Source organism: Chlorocebus sabaeus, chromosome X (assembly GCF_047675955.1).
Source record: "Chlorocebus sabaeus isolate Y175 chromosome X, mChlSab1.0.hap1, whole genome shotgun sequence".
NCBI classification, from domain to species: domain Eukaryota; kingdom Metazoa; phylum Chordata; class Mammalia; order Primates; family Cercopithecidae; genus Chlorocebus; species Chlorocebus sabaeus.
In genome coordinates, this window is record NC_132933.1 from 149532856 (window position 1) to 149550202 (window position 17347).

Below are 17347 nucleotides of genomic sequence, written 5' to 3' on the forward strand. Positions count from 1 at the left end.
CTATTGTGAACTGCACATATGAAGGATCTAGGTTGCAGGCTCCTTAAGAGAATCTAATGCCTGATGATTTGTCACTGTCTATCCCATCACCCCCAGATGGGACTGTCTAGCTGCAGCAGAACAAGCACGGGGCTCCCATGGATTTTACATGATGGTGAGTTGTAGAATTATTTCATTATATATTACAGTGGAATAATAATATAAATAAAGTGCACAATAAATGTAATGTGCTTGAATCATCCCAAAACCATATGTCCCACCCCCATCCTGCTCCACGGAAAAGCTGTCTTTCATGAAACTGGTCCCGGTGCCAAAAACATTAGGGACCGCTGCCCTAGGAGATTTCTAGACCATGCCACTCGAGGGCAAGGTCTCCACCAGCCATTAGTGCTCAGACTAGTTTCAGTGACATTCTTTCCTTCTTCCTCACAAGCTTCTAGGGCAGCTTCCATGTGGAATCCCCTAGAAGCCATTTGGTTTGTATTCCAAGAGGCAGCTTGTCTGAAAGAAGACGAATCAGCAAAAACGTAAGCCAAAACAGAACGCGGGAAAGAAAGAGTCTCAACTCTTTAAATACAGACTTTTAAAAACTAGACTTTATTTTTAGAGCAGTCTGAGCTGCAAAATTGAGCAGAAGGCACAGAAATTTTTACATATCCCTTTCCTACACACACACCCGCTCTTCCATGATCAATATCTCTCAGCAGGGTGAGATGTTTGTTACAGCAGATGAACCCACACAGAGACACCGAAGTCACCCAAAGTCCGTAGTTTTCATTAGGGCTCCCTCTTGGTGTGAATTCCAGAATTGTGAGTGTTCATCATTTATAGAACATCTTTCTGAAATGAATAGTTTCACGTTGAAAAAGAGACCCTGTGCCATTTTTATTTTGAAAAGTGAGATGGGCCGAGTGTGGTGGTTCACGCCTGTAATCCCAGCACTTTGGGAGGGCAAGACAGATAGATGACCTGAGGTCAGGAATTCGAGACCAGCCTGGCCAACATGGTGAAACCCCGTCTCTACTAAAAATACAAAAATTAGCCAGGCATGGTGGTGCGTACCTGCAGTCCCAGCTACTCGGGAGTCTGAGGCAGGAGAAACGCCTGAACCCAGGAGGTGGAGGTTGCAGTGTGCCAAGATTCCATCACTGCACTCCAGCCTGGACAACAGAGTAAGACTTCATCTCAAAAAAAAAAAAAAAAAAAAAAAAGTGAGCTAGGTCTTGATTTCTGCTGAATTACCCATCTAGGATTGAGGTCTTTGAAGGGATTCATTAATAATTGCTGACATTTCCTTGCCTTTCCCTGTCTGCAATTCACTGACCTGTGTGGTCTGGGTTGGGGAGGAATGGGACAACCTTCCGTGATCTCATCTTCTGCAGCAGGTTTTCTACCAATTGAAATTTTAGGGATCCAGAGCGGAGAAGCCTGTGTCTGTGAGTTCCATGTTCTAGGTGCTGCTGGTCACGGTAAGAGACAGTAGTAGATAAACAGCTTCCATTTTGCCCAGATATCCCCATCAGCACGTCCGCCCAAGCTGGGTCAGGCAAGTTCACTTCTCCACGACGTGTTTTCTCTGTAGGCTGATGTGCACCATGCTAAGCAGAATTTTCTCCAGCCTAATTTGCAGAGATAACTCAACTGTGTTCAGGAGATCTAGAGGGTTTCTCTGACATGTTCTTTGTATTTATTTACTTATTTTCCACGCTGCTGTTCTATTTTAAAGTATGCTGTTGAGAAAATCTGGGAACATTTTAGTACATGCAACAGAACAGGGTATTCCTCCTGACTGTGCTAAGAGTATAAGAAGGAAAACAAAAATACTCCCTCCTTTTCATTGAGGTGGCCAGTAGCCCGTATTTTCATTTAAGGTTTACCCTAGACGGATGAGGGCAAGTTCCCATGGAAAATTCCTAAAAGTCTGTTTCTGCTCAAATAAAGATACAACCCCACTAGCTATTAGTCTGCCCCCGGGATTTCTGAGCTATGCAAGCCCATGAGTTTGAAGTAGAGATTTCCTGTGTAGACTATTTTTTTTCCCTCCAGTCATCCAAGGGTATTCACTAGGTCAGCCCTTCTCCTGATTACAGAGTTTGGGAAGCAGTGGGGTTTGCAGGCATGTGACTAAGAAAGTTACTTTTACAACCCCTGTTAAGAAAATTACATAGTGATCCACAGAGTCCTTTAGAATATTAGATTTTCACATTGAAATCAGAATCGCCAGGAACTGCAGTTCATACACAAAACAGCCAGTGCACCTCTAGAGACTGCATTGGAGTAAAACCTGGATAGGAAGATGAAAGACACAGCAATAAAGTTGAAAAAATGACTGTAAGTTCACTGGATCCTATATATAAATATTAACTACAGATGTGGTGCAGGTAGTATGTTCAGTTCTCTCTATACAGCATTGCATTCTGTCTTTACGACACCTCCAAGAGGTAAAATTATCCTTATTGTACCCCTGAGAAATCTGGTTTTAGGAAGGGAGAATAGTGTGTTCTAGGCCCTCTGGCCAAGAAATAGCGAGTAGTAGGAGGAGGTGGTTTGAGCTCTACTATCTGTCTGACTTAACCACCTATGGCTCTGCTGTTGGTTAAAGCCTTGCAAGAAAAGTGGATTTTAAAGATCTTATGACGGAGGCAAAGGGATGATGGCTTCCCCATGGTAAGGGCCTCCTGGGTCTCCTGGGCTGCAAGTTTCCCTATCTCCACATTTCTAGAGGAAAGAGGGTCTCTGTGGAGGGTCAGGGTTGGGTAATGGGAAGTGAACTAGCAAACCTGTTTGGATTTCCTTCTGAATGCATGAGTCTAGCGGGTTGAATTTAAAGGGCAGGCACTTCTCAATCATGTCTTTTCCACACATCGCTTTTTAAAACTGGCATGCCACCAGCCTGCTTCAGGGGCATCTCAGCAAACAGGATTGGTTACACAAGGAAATGGTACCATTAGGCTTGTCAAAAAAAAAAAGCTTTTTTTTTTTTTTTTATACTCACAGATGTCTTTTGCAGATCAAAGACAAAACAAGCAAACGCTGATGATAAGGACACGTTGTCAAAATGCTGGCTCAGGAAGAGAAATGCTGCTAACCAGAGGAACAGTGAAAAGCAGTGGCTGGTAAAAGTCACTTTCACTGGTGCATCCTGCAACAAACTGCAATCCGTCAGGTTCCATGGCATTTGGCGATTAGGAAGGCTCTGACCTTTTGTTAATCACTGAGCTCAGTATCATTCTTTTGCTTGAAGTACATTCTGCAGCTACAAGGACTGACCTGCCCGTCATTTGATCATCCCTCCTCATCCTCCACATGGTGGAATTATTAGCAAACAGATGAATTTAATTTAGCCAACATGTACTCCAAACCTCCTGTATTTAAGGAACTCTCTTGGCACTTCAAGGGATTCGACAATGAATAAAACATGGTCCCTGCTCTAGGAACACATAACCAAGCAAGCAGGCAACATTAGCAGGACAAACATCAAAACAAAAAAAGACTAAATGCAGCAAAATATGCATTTTATTTTAAGAAAGGACGGAATGACGAGATTCCATAATGCTTTATGTGTGGATTTATTGTGCAAGTTACGCCCTGGGACTTTTCTAGTCTAGGCATTTATTTTTATTAGTATGTGTGTTATTAAAAATAATTTATTGAGATGAAATTCACATCATAAAGCAAACCATGCTAAAGTAACAATGTAATGGCATTTTGTACATCCTCAGTGTTGTGCAACCATCACCAACATGTAGTTCCGAAATATTTCTGTCACCCCAAGCTAAAACCCTGCGCCCATTCAGCCGTCTCTTTCCACTGCTCACTCCCCCTCATCCCATGCACGAAATTTTCAAAGCAGAATTGAATTAGTTGACTTGGCATTTTATTTACTTCACACTTGTAAGGAATTAAAACCGTTATGTTTGAGTTAACCATCTCATTTCCGTAAATCTACGCCTTTAACTAGACTTCGATAAACCACTTTTGGGGTGCAGATTGTACAGGTAGCACAAGTATTTAGAGGTATTAATAGATACTATCTATTAAATGTGCCAATAATAATCCCCCTGGATAAGGTAGTATAAACAGATTTCCTTACTGCAGGGAAATTCGGACTTTTTTTTTTTTTTTTAAGGCAGGGTCTTACTCTGTTACCTTGACTGGAATGCAATGGTGTGAACTTGGCTCACTGCAAACTCTGCCTCTCAGGCTCAAGCAATTCTCCCTTGTCAGCCCCCAGTGTGTAGCTGGAACTACAGGCATATGCCACCATGCCTGGCTATTTTTTTTTTTTTTGTAGAGATAAAGTTTTGCCATGTTGCCTAGGCTGGTCTCAAACTCCTGGACTCAAGCAATCCTCCCGCCTTGGCCTCCCAAAGTGCTGGGATTACAGGCGTGAGCCACTGTGCCTGGCCAAATCTAGACATTTCTTAACAGAATTCAACCTCAGTCATGCACACATTCATTCATTCAATTGAACACCTAGTGTATGCCAAGCTCTGTGCTATACTCCAGGTGTCAAGAAGCTGTGATGGCATAAAAAGAAGGTGAGTGATTGTCCACAATGCAGGAAAAAGCCCACATTAGCAATGGGCACGGAGGTAAGGAAATACTATACAATGGAGACTGAGGAGAACTTTGTCAAAACAGTGGCATGAACCAACAACAAAAATCAGGGATGTGCTACCTGATCTTGACAAGCCAGTCCTATCACCAAAAGGAAGATCCCAGGGACAGGCAGGCTGGGAAGCACAGGGCATGGCACCGGCCATCCATGGAAAACTTCAGCCTTGGGTGTGAGGATGATGGCACCCCTCTAAGTCTCAGTGATGGCCTGGAAGGGATGAATGAGAAGGAGTTGGTGGAGGAAGAAGTTGTCAAAATCTAAGACATATCCATGCAACTGCAGTGAGAGAGGTGGAGAGAAGAGCACGTTGGGCCCAGAGATTCTTAGGCATCAGGATCTAAACTTGGCAACCAGTTGACTGTGACGAAGACATGAAAGAGAGGCAGAAGGCAACGATGGCTTGAGTTTCTAGTTTAGCTGACGAGATGGGTGGCAACATCATTAACAGAGGTAAAGACATGTTCAAGAGACAGTTGTTTTCTGTTTTGTTTTGTAATTTAATCAGTGGATTTGGGGCATGCCCAGAAAGAGGCTACCTAAGGGTATTATTTGACTATTCCCTGGAACTATGTCAACACACACTGAAAATGAAAGCTAGAGAAGGAATGAATTTTCATTTATGAACCAGTGTTTCCTGACTCTCAACTCTGTGGAAGCCACCCTAGGCATGGGAGGCAGGTGGTGAGGAATTCCCAGACGTTGTGTTTCTTTGGAGGAGCTAAGATGGTCCAGGCTCCATGCAGGGGAAGCAACTTACTTCTTAGGCTTAGTCCTTCCTTCCTCCTGAAAGCCCCCTGACAGAGTGCTAGATGTAGGGCAGGACTTCTGAACCTAAAGAGCAGACACTTCTCAATTATACTTTTTCCATGCATTGCCTTCGAAAAACTCCATGCCTGCTGGGCTCGGTGGCTCATGCCTGTAATCCCAGCACTTTGGGAGGCGGAGGTGGGTGGATCACTTGAGGCTAGAAATTCGAGTCCAACCTGAGCGACGCAGTGAGACCCTGTCTGTACAAAAAAAAAAAAAAGTACAAAAGTTAGCCCAGCGTGGCGGCGTAAGCCTCCAGTCCCAGCTACATGGGGGGACTGAGGTGGGAGAATCGCTTGCATCTCGGAGGCAGAGGTTACAGTGAGCCGAGATCACACCACTGGCACTCCAGCCTGGGCAACAGAGCGAGACTCCGTCTCAAATACATACATACATACATACATACATACATACATACATACATACTGCATGCTATCAGTCTGCTTCAGGGGCATCTCAGCAGACAGTATGTGTTGTACAAGTACATGGTACCACTGGGCTTGTAAAAAAAAAATATATATATATATTTTTTGCTCACAGATGGCTTTTGTAGATCAAAGAACACAACAAGCAAACACTCACCCTAAGGACGTGTTGTCAAAATGCTGGTTCAGGGAGAGGAATGCGGCTAACCAGAGGAACAACGAAAAGCAGTCGCTGGTGCACCCTGCGACAAGCTGGTGCAATGGTGCCTTTCCGGGCCCTGCACACCTGTCTGAGCTCCATGTTTTTACCCCAGGTGGGCTCTGCTGACTGAAGATCCTCGCCTGACCTCTCCCCACCATTCCAGGTGTGACTTATCCAGGAAGCCAGACAACCGCCTCCCCCTCCTCCTCTGCCTCCTGGAATAGGGACCTACCCTCTGCACCCTCTACTTTTTGCCTTGTCGCCAGGTCGCTCCCCCCATCCCTCCGCCCCCTCCCCGGACAATACCATCAGACTCTCCGAACGTCCCAGCCCTCGCCCTGCCCCTCGAAGGCTCCCCACGCCGGAAGGGAGCCGTTCCACCTTTCAGGCTAGAAGACTGGCAGGGGGAGGGAGGCGGGCGCCGGGGAGTCCCGGAGAGGCGGGAGGGCGTGGCGGCGGCTCTCACGTTGCAGCCCTGCCTGCAGCTAGCTGGATGCCGGCGGGGCCAGCCCGCTCCTGCCTGCACACGGGCTGGGAAGAGCTGCCAGAGAAAACGCCGTCTGGCCGGGAGAAGCGCAAACCCTGCTCCTTCTCTCTCTCCTGAAAGGAACGGAAACGTTCCCAGCGCTGCTTAGGCGCTCTCCAAGCGCGGACTCAACTGCGGCTCCCACCGCGCTCCCTGCATCTAGCCCTTCTCTCCTGGGTCTCCAGACTTCTCTCTGACAAAGAGCCCTCCTTCCCCGAGCCGCCTGCGTTTCTTGCAGCGGGAGTGGGCGAGGCATGCCCACCCGGGCCCAGGCGCAATGAAGACGCGAGAAGAAGGCTGAGCGCAGAGCGGCGCGGCCAGGGTCCCTTGGCTCGGGCCCGCGCCCCGTCTCCCCGGGGTGGGGCAGGGTGGGGGTGTGCCGAGGCGTGGACTTGGGGAAGCCTTGCAGTGCCGGGAATAAAAGGGCGCCGGCTCGCTGTGCCGCGCTGAGAAGCCGAGCTGCCTCACCCCTGGCCCCGGGAAGGGCATGACCCCGGCAGACTCCCGGCCGTGACTCGCGCGCCCCAGCTCGGTGGATGCTCTCGGCGCACCGCTCCCGTGTGCGGCGGCTTCTCAAGGACAGGTGAGAACCCAGGGTGGCCAGGGCGCCCCAGGGCTGCCGTTTCTGCCCGCAGGGGGTGAAGGGATTTGAGACACCCAAGGGAAAACTGGGGGTAAAGGACCTGCATGCAGGTAGGTTGCACCGTTCCCCAGCACTGTTTGAAGTTGCTAAGAAATCAGGATACCTGAATTCCTGCAAATTTAAGTAACTAAAGATCAGTTAGGGAGGAGAGCCGGATCTTGAAGGAGGATGCACTGAATAGGTCTAATTAAGCCCAGACATCCCATGCCTCCTTTCCTCCCTCTCCCCAACGCGCTCCCCATCCCTCGCTCTCTCTGGAGACCTTCAACCCCGCCATCCCGCGTTTCTGGGAAGCTGCCAACGGAATTCCTAAGTGAAGCCCACTCTGCTCTTGCAATCGGTGGGGGAAAGGGCACTTGAGGAGCCTCTTTCCAAGTTGCTCAGGCTGTGGCTACTTCAAGTCTCCTCTCCCTCTTCTCTTGCCCCACTCCTTCCCCGCCTCTTTCCTCCTACCCTTACCCAGGCTTTCCCTGGAAAGGGGACAACCCAACGCCTAGAGTGAGCTGAGCCATGCAAAAAAACCGGGACGGTCATCACGCAGATAGAAGGGGTTTGATGTCCGAGTCCCGGGCGGCGGGGACTCGCAGGGCCACCCCAGCCGCATTCCGGGAAAGCGCGTAATTCACCCCGCAGCCAGCTCGACGCGACTCAGCGGACTCTGGAAGCTGGCCAGAGGCTCAGGGCTGCCCGCCCGGCCACTCCAGGTTGTCCGCCCCGGGCCAAAAAGAAAGTAGACGGCCTCACGCCCCCACCCCCGCTTCCCGACGGGATTCGCAGACCGTCTCTGGCGGCCTAACTGGCGCGTGGCCGCTTTCTCCCCGGCGGAGAGAACAGACCCCGCGTCCCTGGGATTAGGGTTGTCTGGGGGCGAGTTTCCTGGGTCTCCCGAGAGGTTGGTGCCAGGGAGGGGGCGGAGGGAGGCCGGACAGGGAGTTGGGGCTGAAGAGTCCTCTGGAACGCCCGGGCCAAGTCGGCCCGCAGGCACAGGACGCTGGGGACTGGCGCGGCTGCCCTTGGAACCAGCCCACCGCCGAGGTCAGGCGCGCAGGCAGGGGCGGGGAAAGCCCGGGCTCTGGCGAGAGAGGAAACTCCGAGGACTTTTGCAGAGCTGCAGGAGCCGGTTTGTTCCAGCGCTCAGAGGCGGAGCCCGGAATTGTTTTTTTTTGCAAAGCTACCTGTGTGCAATCAGTTCTTTATGGGCAGCTGAAGGGAGACGCGCCCCCGGGCTTAAGAGGATAACCTTTTCTAGGTCACTTAAAGGCAGGGAAAGCTACAGATTTGCGATGCTCCTCTCTATAGGAAGGGTTTTAGATTTTTATTTTTATTTTTTGGGACGGAGTTTCGCTCTTGTTGCCCAGGCTGGGGTGCAATGGCTCGATCTCGGTTCACCTTAACCTTCGCCTCCCGGCTTCAAGCGAATCTCCTGCCTCAGCTTCCCGGGCAGCTGAGATTTCAGGCATGCGCCACCACGCCCGGCTAAATTTTGTTTTGTTTGTTTGTTTGTATTTTTAGTAGAGACGGGGTTTCTCCATGTTGGTCAGACTGGTCTCGAACTCCCGACCTCAGGTGATCCGCCCGCCTTGGACTCCCAAAGTGCTGAATGACAGACTTGAGCCACTAAGCCCGGCCTGGATTTTAGAATTTTTAATCAGCAGTTCGCGCTCGTTCAGAACCCGGGCGAATGGGCAGGCGCGTGTTTGTTGTGTATCCCTATTTACTTTCCATGTGTGCCACTATTTTTAAGTGAACGCCATTCAAGAGATGACAAAAATGTTAGATGACATAGGCATTGCCAGGGCACGAAGAAAATGATCACCGCCATTCTAAATGAAGTAGCTGATGCAATCTAGCATTTACCCGAGCTTTTCCATTTTTTAGTGACTCCATTTTTTTTTCTGTTTGCCTGAATATATTTCATAAGCAGTCCCTTCCTGTTTATTGAATGATCAGAGGTTCCCCCAAACTTCCTCCCCGATTAACAGCAACTCTAAATCATCACAAAAACTCTCTGGCTTTTCCAAGAAAAACAAACAAACAAACAAATAAATAAATAAATAAATAAAATATAGTAAATAAACCCAGAAATAACAGGATGACTATCCTCCTAGCAAATGCCTCTTTAAGCTCTTCAAGAAGCTAGAATTAAAGGTTTGAGAAATATCATTAAAGGAAAGAATGCGAATAAACACTTTTCTTGGGAAGTTTTAAATTCAAATATATGCAATATATAATAGCTCAGTCGTTGTTGGAGGCAGAAACATAATATTTTATTATTTCTTTTATTATAGAAACATAAATATAAACCTCTCTTTTTCTTGTTTCTCTCTCTCGCTCTCTCTCGCTCTCTCCTCTCTATTTCATACCCACAATTACAGAGTGCAAGATAGATTTCCAAATCACAGTATCCAAGCCAAGAATCAAGACTATATTCTATAGTCATGATTAAAGTGAATGGTGAAAAGTTTAGAAAAAACCATGTTTCATATTTCTCAATTCCCATGGTTTAAGCATCACTACAACACATCGTGTGAAGTCCTGGGAAGCTTGAAACCCTGATGCACAATTCAAATTTAAAAATTGCCCACAGGAAGTCGGTGCTACCTGTGAATAAGCGCATCTCTTTTCCTTGTTCTACCTCAGGTATCCGAGAATCAGGCACCCCGACAAGATGCCCAAGCGCGCGCACTGGGGGGCCCTCTCCGTGGTGCTGATCCTGCTTTGGGGCCATCCACGAATGGCGCTGGCCTGCCCGCATCCTTGTGCCTGCTATGTCCCCAGCGAGGTCCACTGCACGTTCCGATCCCTGGCTTCCGTGCCTGCTGGCATTGCTAAACACGTGGAAAGAATCAATTTGGGGTTTGTACCACCTTCTTCCCGAACCATTCCACTGTTAGTGCGTGCGTCTTGATCTGGTTTTGCATGTTTGTATGTGCATTTACTTAACTTCATATGTGCATTTCCTCTGTGTAGCTCTGTCGAGAATTATGGAGCTGCAGATGGGCAGAATAGAGAGGAAACCTTTTAGTTATGCTAAACGCAGCTTTTTCGATGATTATCTGAATATATCCATCAGCTGCCACTGCTGTGAGGTCTATCAACGAGCAGCATAAACAACTTTAGAGTTTGTTGAAAAATTCCCTTGATACCATTTCTTTAATACATTGTTGAGGTGAATGAATGAGACACACACTTAAACATATGAAGATGATTTAAACAGACTTCAGCAACGATTTAAGAATAATAAAAATAAGCAGAACATCTGTGCCATTTTATAAGTCATGTAGATGATAGAATTGTGACTTTGAGGCAGTAAAAGAATTCCTGCAGATTTTGGCTATTAAAAATATCAACATCTTTTTAAAAACATATTTTGATGTGGGGTGCCAGGTAAAATTTTAATATATTGGTTTCATTTTATACACACGAATGTTTCGTGGACCTAACTGTTAGTTGCTATGATCTACAGGTACTCAACTGCAATTTTAATAGTCAACAATCATTTGGAGTTCTTCAACAAAATATATTAGCTACTTTCTAGCGTCTATCCCCAGAACAACCGATTAAATTAGTGTTTGAGAAATATCCACCATGGAGATGTTTTAATAAAAATAAAATGGTCAGATTTGAGCCAATGCAAAATAACTGTAAATGTACCTGGACATCTTATAGAACAAAGTTAAAAAAAAAAACCAAAACTCTCCTCTATCGACAGTGGTAGAAGAAGAGAATGAAACATTGACATAATAAGATGGAAATTTCTCTATTGACAGTGGTAGAGTCAGAATGAAACATTGAGGGAGTAAAATGGAAACTTCCCTATTGACAGTGGTAGAACAAGAGAACAAAATGTTGAGGGAATAAGATAATAATTTCCCTAACCCATGGCAACAGACGATTAAATAGGTTTCTCAATGAAATGCTGTTAGACTCTAGGAGTTGACCATCTGAACATCCAACCACAACGATGATAGCTCATTGGGGAAAACAGCTTGGCGTTGCCAGAGGAAGGAATAGTAACATGTAAGCCAACTTCCCTTTTCACAATCTTGTAATTTATCAGGACACATTTCTTGTGTAATGGAAGTAAGAAAAAGGAAGAGGTGCTAAAGCCCATTTGATTTATTTATTTATTTAACTTTAAGTTCCAAGATACATGTGCAGAGTGTACAGGTTTGTTACATAGGTATATGTGTGCCCTGGTGGTTTGCTGCACCTATTGACCCATCCTCTATGTTCCCTCCCTTCACCCCCCACCCCAAGCAGGCCCCAGTGTGTGTTGTTCCCCTCCCTGTGCCCATGTGTTCTCAATGTTCAACTCCCATTTATGAGTGAGAACATGCAGCGTTTGGTTTTCTCTTCCCCTTGTTAGTTTGCTGAGGATGATGGCTTACAGCTTCATCTATATCCCTGGAAAGGACAAGATTTCATTCCTTTTTATGGCTGCATAGTATTCCATGGTGTCTATGTACCACATTTTCTTTATCCAGTCTATCATTGGTGGGCATTTTTGTTGGTTTCATGTCTGCTAAAGCCTGTTTGAATCCTGGGGGATGGCGCATGTGATATTTGCAGAACAGAAAGTGGAGCTTTAACTGTAACTTCTTTTTCTTCTGCCCTTGGAGTGCAAAATGGCTCTGTCTAGGAATTGTTTTTTATACATGAACCATTTTAACACATGGTCCCACTTGCTGGGATTAGCCACCTCGTCTCTCAAACCCGGCACCTTGGCAGGTCCCATGCTGGGGGCACCATCAGCCAGGACTTGGTGGAACCCTCTAAAAAGCATGGGGCTGATGCAGAAATATATATATATATTGAGGTGCTTCCTGCACAGCAGGTTTGTGTGTTTGTGTTGGATGTTGGGAAGGGGGCTATCAGGCTGGAAATGAGGGTGGGGACAGTCCCTGCCTGCACCCTCCCCAAAGAGGTGATTTGTTTAATGGCTTGAGACTCATAGCACCAATAAGACTATTACCTCTGAAGTTGCATCTCATTTACAGTTTCTGGGATGCTTTTCTTCCCATTCATTTTTAAACTGAAGTACTTTGTGAGAGCAAAACATAACTAACCTCTAAATCACAACACCGTTTCTGATGGTTTCATTTTAAACAACTCACAATAAAGATTGATTTTAGCATGGGAATAAAACAGACAAACCAACATGTTAATGTTTCTTTTTCCTGTTGATGCCAGTAATATCTAAAGACAGTTTTCAGTAATATTAAAAAGAAAAGAAAAATATAAAAACCCTAGAGAATCACTTCACTGTATCAACATCTATTACCTCCATCTAGTTTAATTTGTAGCATGAATTAATATACTACTTGAAAAAATCACTAATAATATCATAGTAGCATTGTTTTAGAAAAATCCACCTCGAATTAGGGAATGAGTCTGGCATCTTGCATCTTTTTGGGGAAAAAACTGAAGCAAGAGCAATGTCTAACAGATAAAACTCGGAGACTGATCTGTGTTTTAGCAGTCTGGAGAAAATATAAGACTCTCAAGGAATAAGGAATTGTTGGCCAAGTGTTCATGAATCCTTCTATTCCCACACAGCTGTTTTTAGGGTTCTTTGTCAGCGTTGCTGTTTCCTGCTTGGACAAACTAAAAGCATTTCTGAAAATTGCTTTCCAAATATTTTTTCCAGGAGCCAACAACATAGCATCCACTTAGAGATGGATTTACAGACTCTTAAATATTTTTTTTCTCTTGATTAAAAGACTGGTTTTGATGATGCCTTTCTGCAGCTTCGACAAGGGTCATACTTGCCTATTTTATTTTAAGTTCTGCCTTGTGATATTAACCGGAACCTTTGACATAATTTTGCAAATATTGTCTGCCATAAACATTTCACAGAGTTGGTTATACATTCAGTGATTGCCAATCAATAGTGATGAAGGTAGTCTGGAATGTAAGCCAAAGGGCTAATGAGCCACGGAAGTGCACTTCATGCAGGGTCATCCCAGTCTCCAGTTAGATTCTGTTCCCTGAGTGTGGTGCTCATTTCCCAGACTCTCTGCTGATTTTTAGAAGGATGCAAAAAGGGGACATGTATACCCTCGGGTTCTGAAAGGGGGTACTCAGGTGATTCCCCAGGCTTCTGTCTATTCCAGAATATATACCCCATTCTCACGTCTGGCATCCTTGGCATTTGCATCTACAAGCTCTCTAATGCCCCGTAAAAACAAGCAGGGGGTCCCGGCGCGGTGGCTCACACCTGTAATCCCAGCACTTTGGGGGGCCAAGGAGGGCGGATCACGAGGTCAAGAGATCGAGACCATCCTGGGTAACACGGTGAAACCCCGTCTCTACTAAAAAATACAAAAAATTAGCTGGGCATGGTGGCGGGCGCCTGTAGTACCAGCTATTCCGGAGGCTGAGGCAGGAGAATGGCATGAACCCGGGAGGTGGAGCTTGCAGTGAGCCGAGATCGCGCCACTGCACTCCAGCCTGGGCGACAGAGCTAGACTCCGTCTCAAACAAAACAAACAACAACAACAACAACAACAACCAAGCAGGGAGAAGATGACAGGGTCAGACAGGTTTACTGAGCTGATGTGGAGCCCGTTCCAGACTTTGGGTGCCTTCCCGAACAGGGGGATTTATTCAGATGTGAAGGGAAATGAACCAGTATTGATCCTTTGTTCCTATCTTCCCTTCTTCTCCACCTTGATAGTTGTCATCAAATTTCTCAGGTTAAATTTGACATTCAGCTATCCATGGCTTTAGTATGAGCCATTATGTTTTTCTCAATATCTCTCTCTCTCTCTATTATTTATCTATCATTTGCCTATTACCTGTCTACCTACCTATCATCTGTCTCTATCATCAATCAACCAATCTATTTCTCTACCTATATCTGTATCTATATCTATCTATCTATCTGTCATGCATCTGCCTCTCACCTATCTACCTACCTATCATCTATCTCTATCATCAATCTATCTCTCTACCTACCTATCATCTATCTCTATCATCAATCTATCTCTCTACCTACCTATCATCTATCTCTATCATCAATCTATCTCTCTACCTACCTATCATCTATCTCTATCATCAGTCAATCTATCTCTCTACCTACCTATCATCTATCTCTATCATCAATCTATCTCTCTACCTACGTATCATCTATCTCTATCATCAATCTATCTCTCTACCTACCTATCATCTATCTCTATCATCAATCTATCTCTCTACATACCTATCATCTATCTCTATCATCAATCTATATCTCTACCTACCTATCATCTATCTCTATCATCAGTCAATCTATCTCTCTACCTACCTATCATCTATCTCTATCATCAATCTATCTCTCTACCTACCTATCATCTATCTCTATCATCAATCTCTCTCTCTACCTACCTATCATCTATCTCTATCATCAATCTATCTCTCTACCTACCTATCATCTATCTCTATCATCAATCTCTCTCTCTACCTACCTATCATCTATCTCTATCATCAATCTATCTCTCTACCTACCTATCATCTATCTCTATCATCAATCTATCTCTCTACCTACCTATCATCTATCTCTATCATCAATCTATCTCTCTACATACCTATCATCTATCTCTATCATCAATCTATCTCTCTACCTACCTATCATCTATCTCTATCATCAATCTATCTCTCTACCTACCTATCATCTATCTCTATCATCAATCTGTCTCTCTACCTACCTATCATCTATCTCTATCATCAATCTATCTCTCTACCTACCTATCATCTATCTCTATCATCAATCTGTCTCTCTACCTACCTATCATCTATCTCTATCATCAATCTATCTCTCTACATACCTATCATCTGTCTATCAATCTATTGATCTATGTATCATCTGTCTGCCTATCACCTACCTATCATGTATCTCTATCATCTATCTATTGATGTACTTATTCTATCTATCCATCTATCTATCTGTCTATCTATCATCTATTAATCTACCTATCTATTCTCTATCATCAATTTATCAATAATCTGTCTACCTACGTATCATCTCTATCAATCAATCTATCTCTGTCTATCATGTATTCTATCTACCTACCTACCTATCATCTATCACGTGTCTATCATCTATGTACCTGTGTTCTATCTCTATCATCTATCAGTCTGTCTGCCCATATATTATCTATGTTATCTATGTACTTATCTATCATCTGTCTGCCTATCTACCTACCTATGTGTCATCTGTCTGCCTATCTATCTATTATCTATCTATTGTATCTATCATCTATCTGCCGGCCTATCTATCTATCTATCTATCTATCTATCTATCTATATCTATGACAGTAGTTAGCAACAATGGATGAGTTTGCCCCTGGAGAACATTTGGCAACATCTGGAGACCTTTTTGATGACCACAACTATGGAAGGAAAACATATCACACCCTTGAAGTAAAATGTGCTGAGGAACATCCAGCTGCTTCTGACCCACTTCAGAGACTGAGCCTCAGAACCCTATCTCCTCTGTCTGAAGATCTGCCTCCTTCTTCTGGGCTCTGTTCAGGTGATATTATTTACTCCCAGAGCTCTATTCCATTGGTCGGTTGGCCAGTCTTGCCTGAACGTGTATCTTGGGTCTCCATCTTGGTCTTGAGCCCTATTATCCCCTTAGATTCTTACAAAATTCTCAAACATCCCATGGCAAATACAGCTTTGAATTCTTTCCCCAACACCTGTCTCTTCCAGCCTTTGCTGTCCAGCAAATGGTAGAATCCACCCACTTGCTCCCCTCCAAGCAGAAGTCCTTCCCCCAAGTTTGTCCTCATTCTCACTCCCACCACTCAGCAATGCCTGCTGGCTCTTTCTCTAAGTACATTTGAAAATGTTCTGTGTGCCTTCATGTTTACTGCCACACCTGGTCATGAATCCAATATCCCTCAATATCTCTGCAGGATTCACCACATTTCTGCCTACTTCTCTTGCCCAGCTCTGACACGTTCTCCAGATAGTGGCCAACATTGCTGTTTTAACACATACTTCAGTTCATGTCACTCCCTTACTTAAACCCTCCAATCACTCCCTTTTGCACTTGGTGTGAAGAAAACATAGTCCTTCCCATGTTTTCTCAGCTCTTAGTTAACCTGGTCCCTGACAATCTCACCTACTCACCTGATACCATTATTTCCCCTGCTTGCTGTATCTAGTGAAATGTCAGCATCCAAGAAATGGAAAAGGATTTTGATGCTGACATCAGTTCCCTTCTGTGTGTTCAAAATTCCAGATAGATTACTAAATCTAGAATTCTAAATAACAATAAAGAAAGCACATCTGCCCAAAGATTATCTATGATTAGAGCAGGGTTTCTTCACCTCAGCATAACTGACATTTGGGGCACTATTACCATTTTGGATAGGATCATTACTTTATGTGGTTGTCCTGTGCATTGTAAGACTTTGAGCAGCTTCCCTGACCTTCACCCATTAGATGCCAGTAGCACCCCCTTCCGTAGTTGTGATCACCAAAAATGTCTACACATGATGACAAACGTTCCCTAGAAGCAAATTTACCCCTGTTTGAGAACTACTGCCATAGATAGACAATAGACAGACAGACAGACAGATAGATGATAGAATGATAGAGTGATAGATTGACAGATAGGATGATAGACTGATAGATGACAGAGATAGATGATAGGTAGGTTGTTGATAGATAGATAATAGGATAATAGATAGATGATAGATATGATAGAATGATAGCTAGATAGGATGATTGACTGATAGACTGATAGATGATAGAGATAGATGAAAGCTAGGTATGTTAATAGGTAGGTGATTGAATGATAGATAGAATAGCTATACATATATAGAAAGATGATACATAGATGATAGATGTCTTGGATGGATAGATAATAGACGATAGATAGATGTGATGGATACATAGATATTAGATAGATAGATGCCATGGATGGAACAATAATAGATGATAGATAGATAGATACATGTGACGGATGAATAGACATATGATAGATGCATAGAGAGATAATAGATAGATGATAGGATAATAGGTAGATATTAGAATAATAGCTAGATAGGATGATAGACTGATAGATGATAGGGATAGATGAAAAGTAGGTATGTTGGTAGGTAGATGACATGATGATAGATAGATAGAT

General features: G+C 44.5%; 1 protein-coding gene and 1 long non-coding RNA gene across 2 annotated transcripts in view; one reads left to right on the plus strand and one right to left on the minus strand.

Moving 5' to 3' along the window:
• Window positions 1-1223: 1223 nt before the first annotated feature.
• LOC140710804 (uncharacterized) lies at window positions 1224-6321 on the minus strand. Its single transcript, XR_012091870.1, has 3 exons — window positions 6011-6321; window positions 2996-5628; window positions 1224-2284 (listed from the first exon to the last, which is right to left on the minus strand). It is a non-coding gene; the product is annotated as an uncharacterized lncRNA (long non-coding RNA).
• Window positions 6322-6537: 216 nt separating this feature from the next.
• MXRA5 (matrix remodeling associated 5) overlaps window positions 6538-17347 on the plus strand; it is a 35545-nt gene continuing 24735 nt past the window's right edge. The window contains exons 1-2 of the mRNA XM_007990963.3: window positions 6538-7164; window positions 9865-10080. Of these exons, the coding sequence (XP_007989154.3) occupies window positions 7118-7164; window positions 9865-10080 (263 nt within the window). The 5' untranslated portion in view covers window positions 6538-7117. The remainder of the gene's footprint in view (window positions 7165-9864; window positions 10081-17347) is intronic.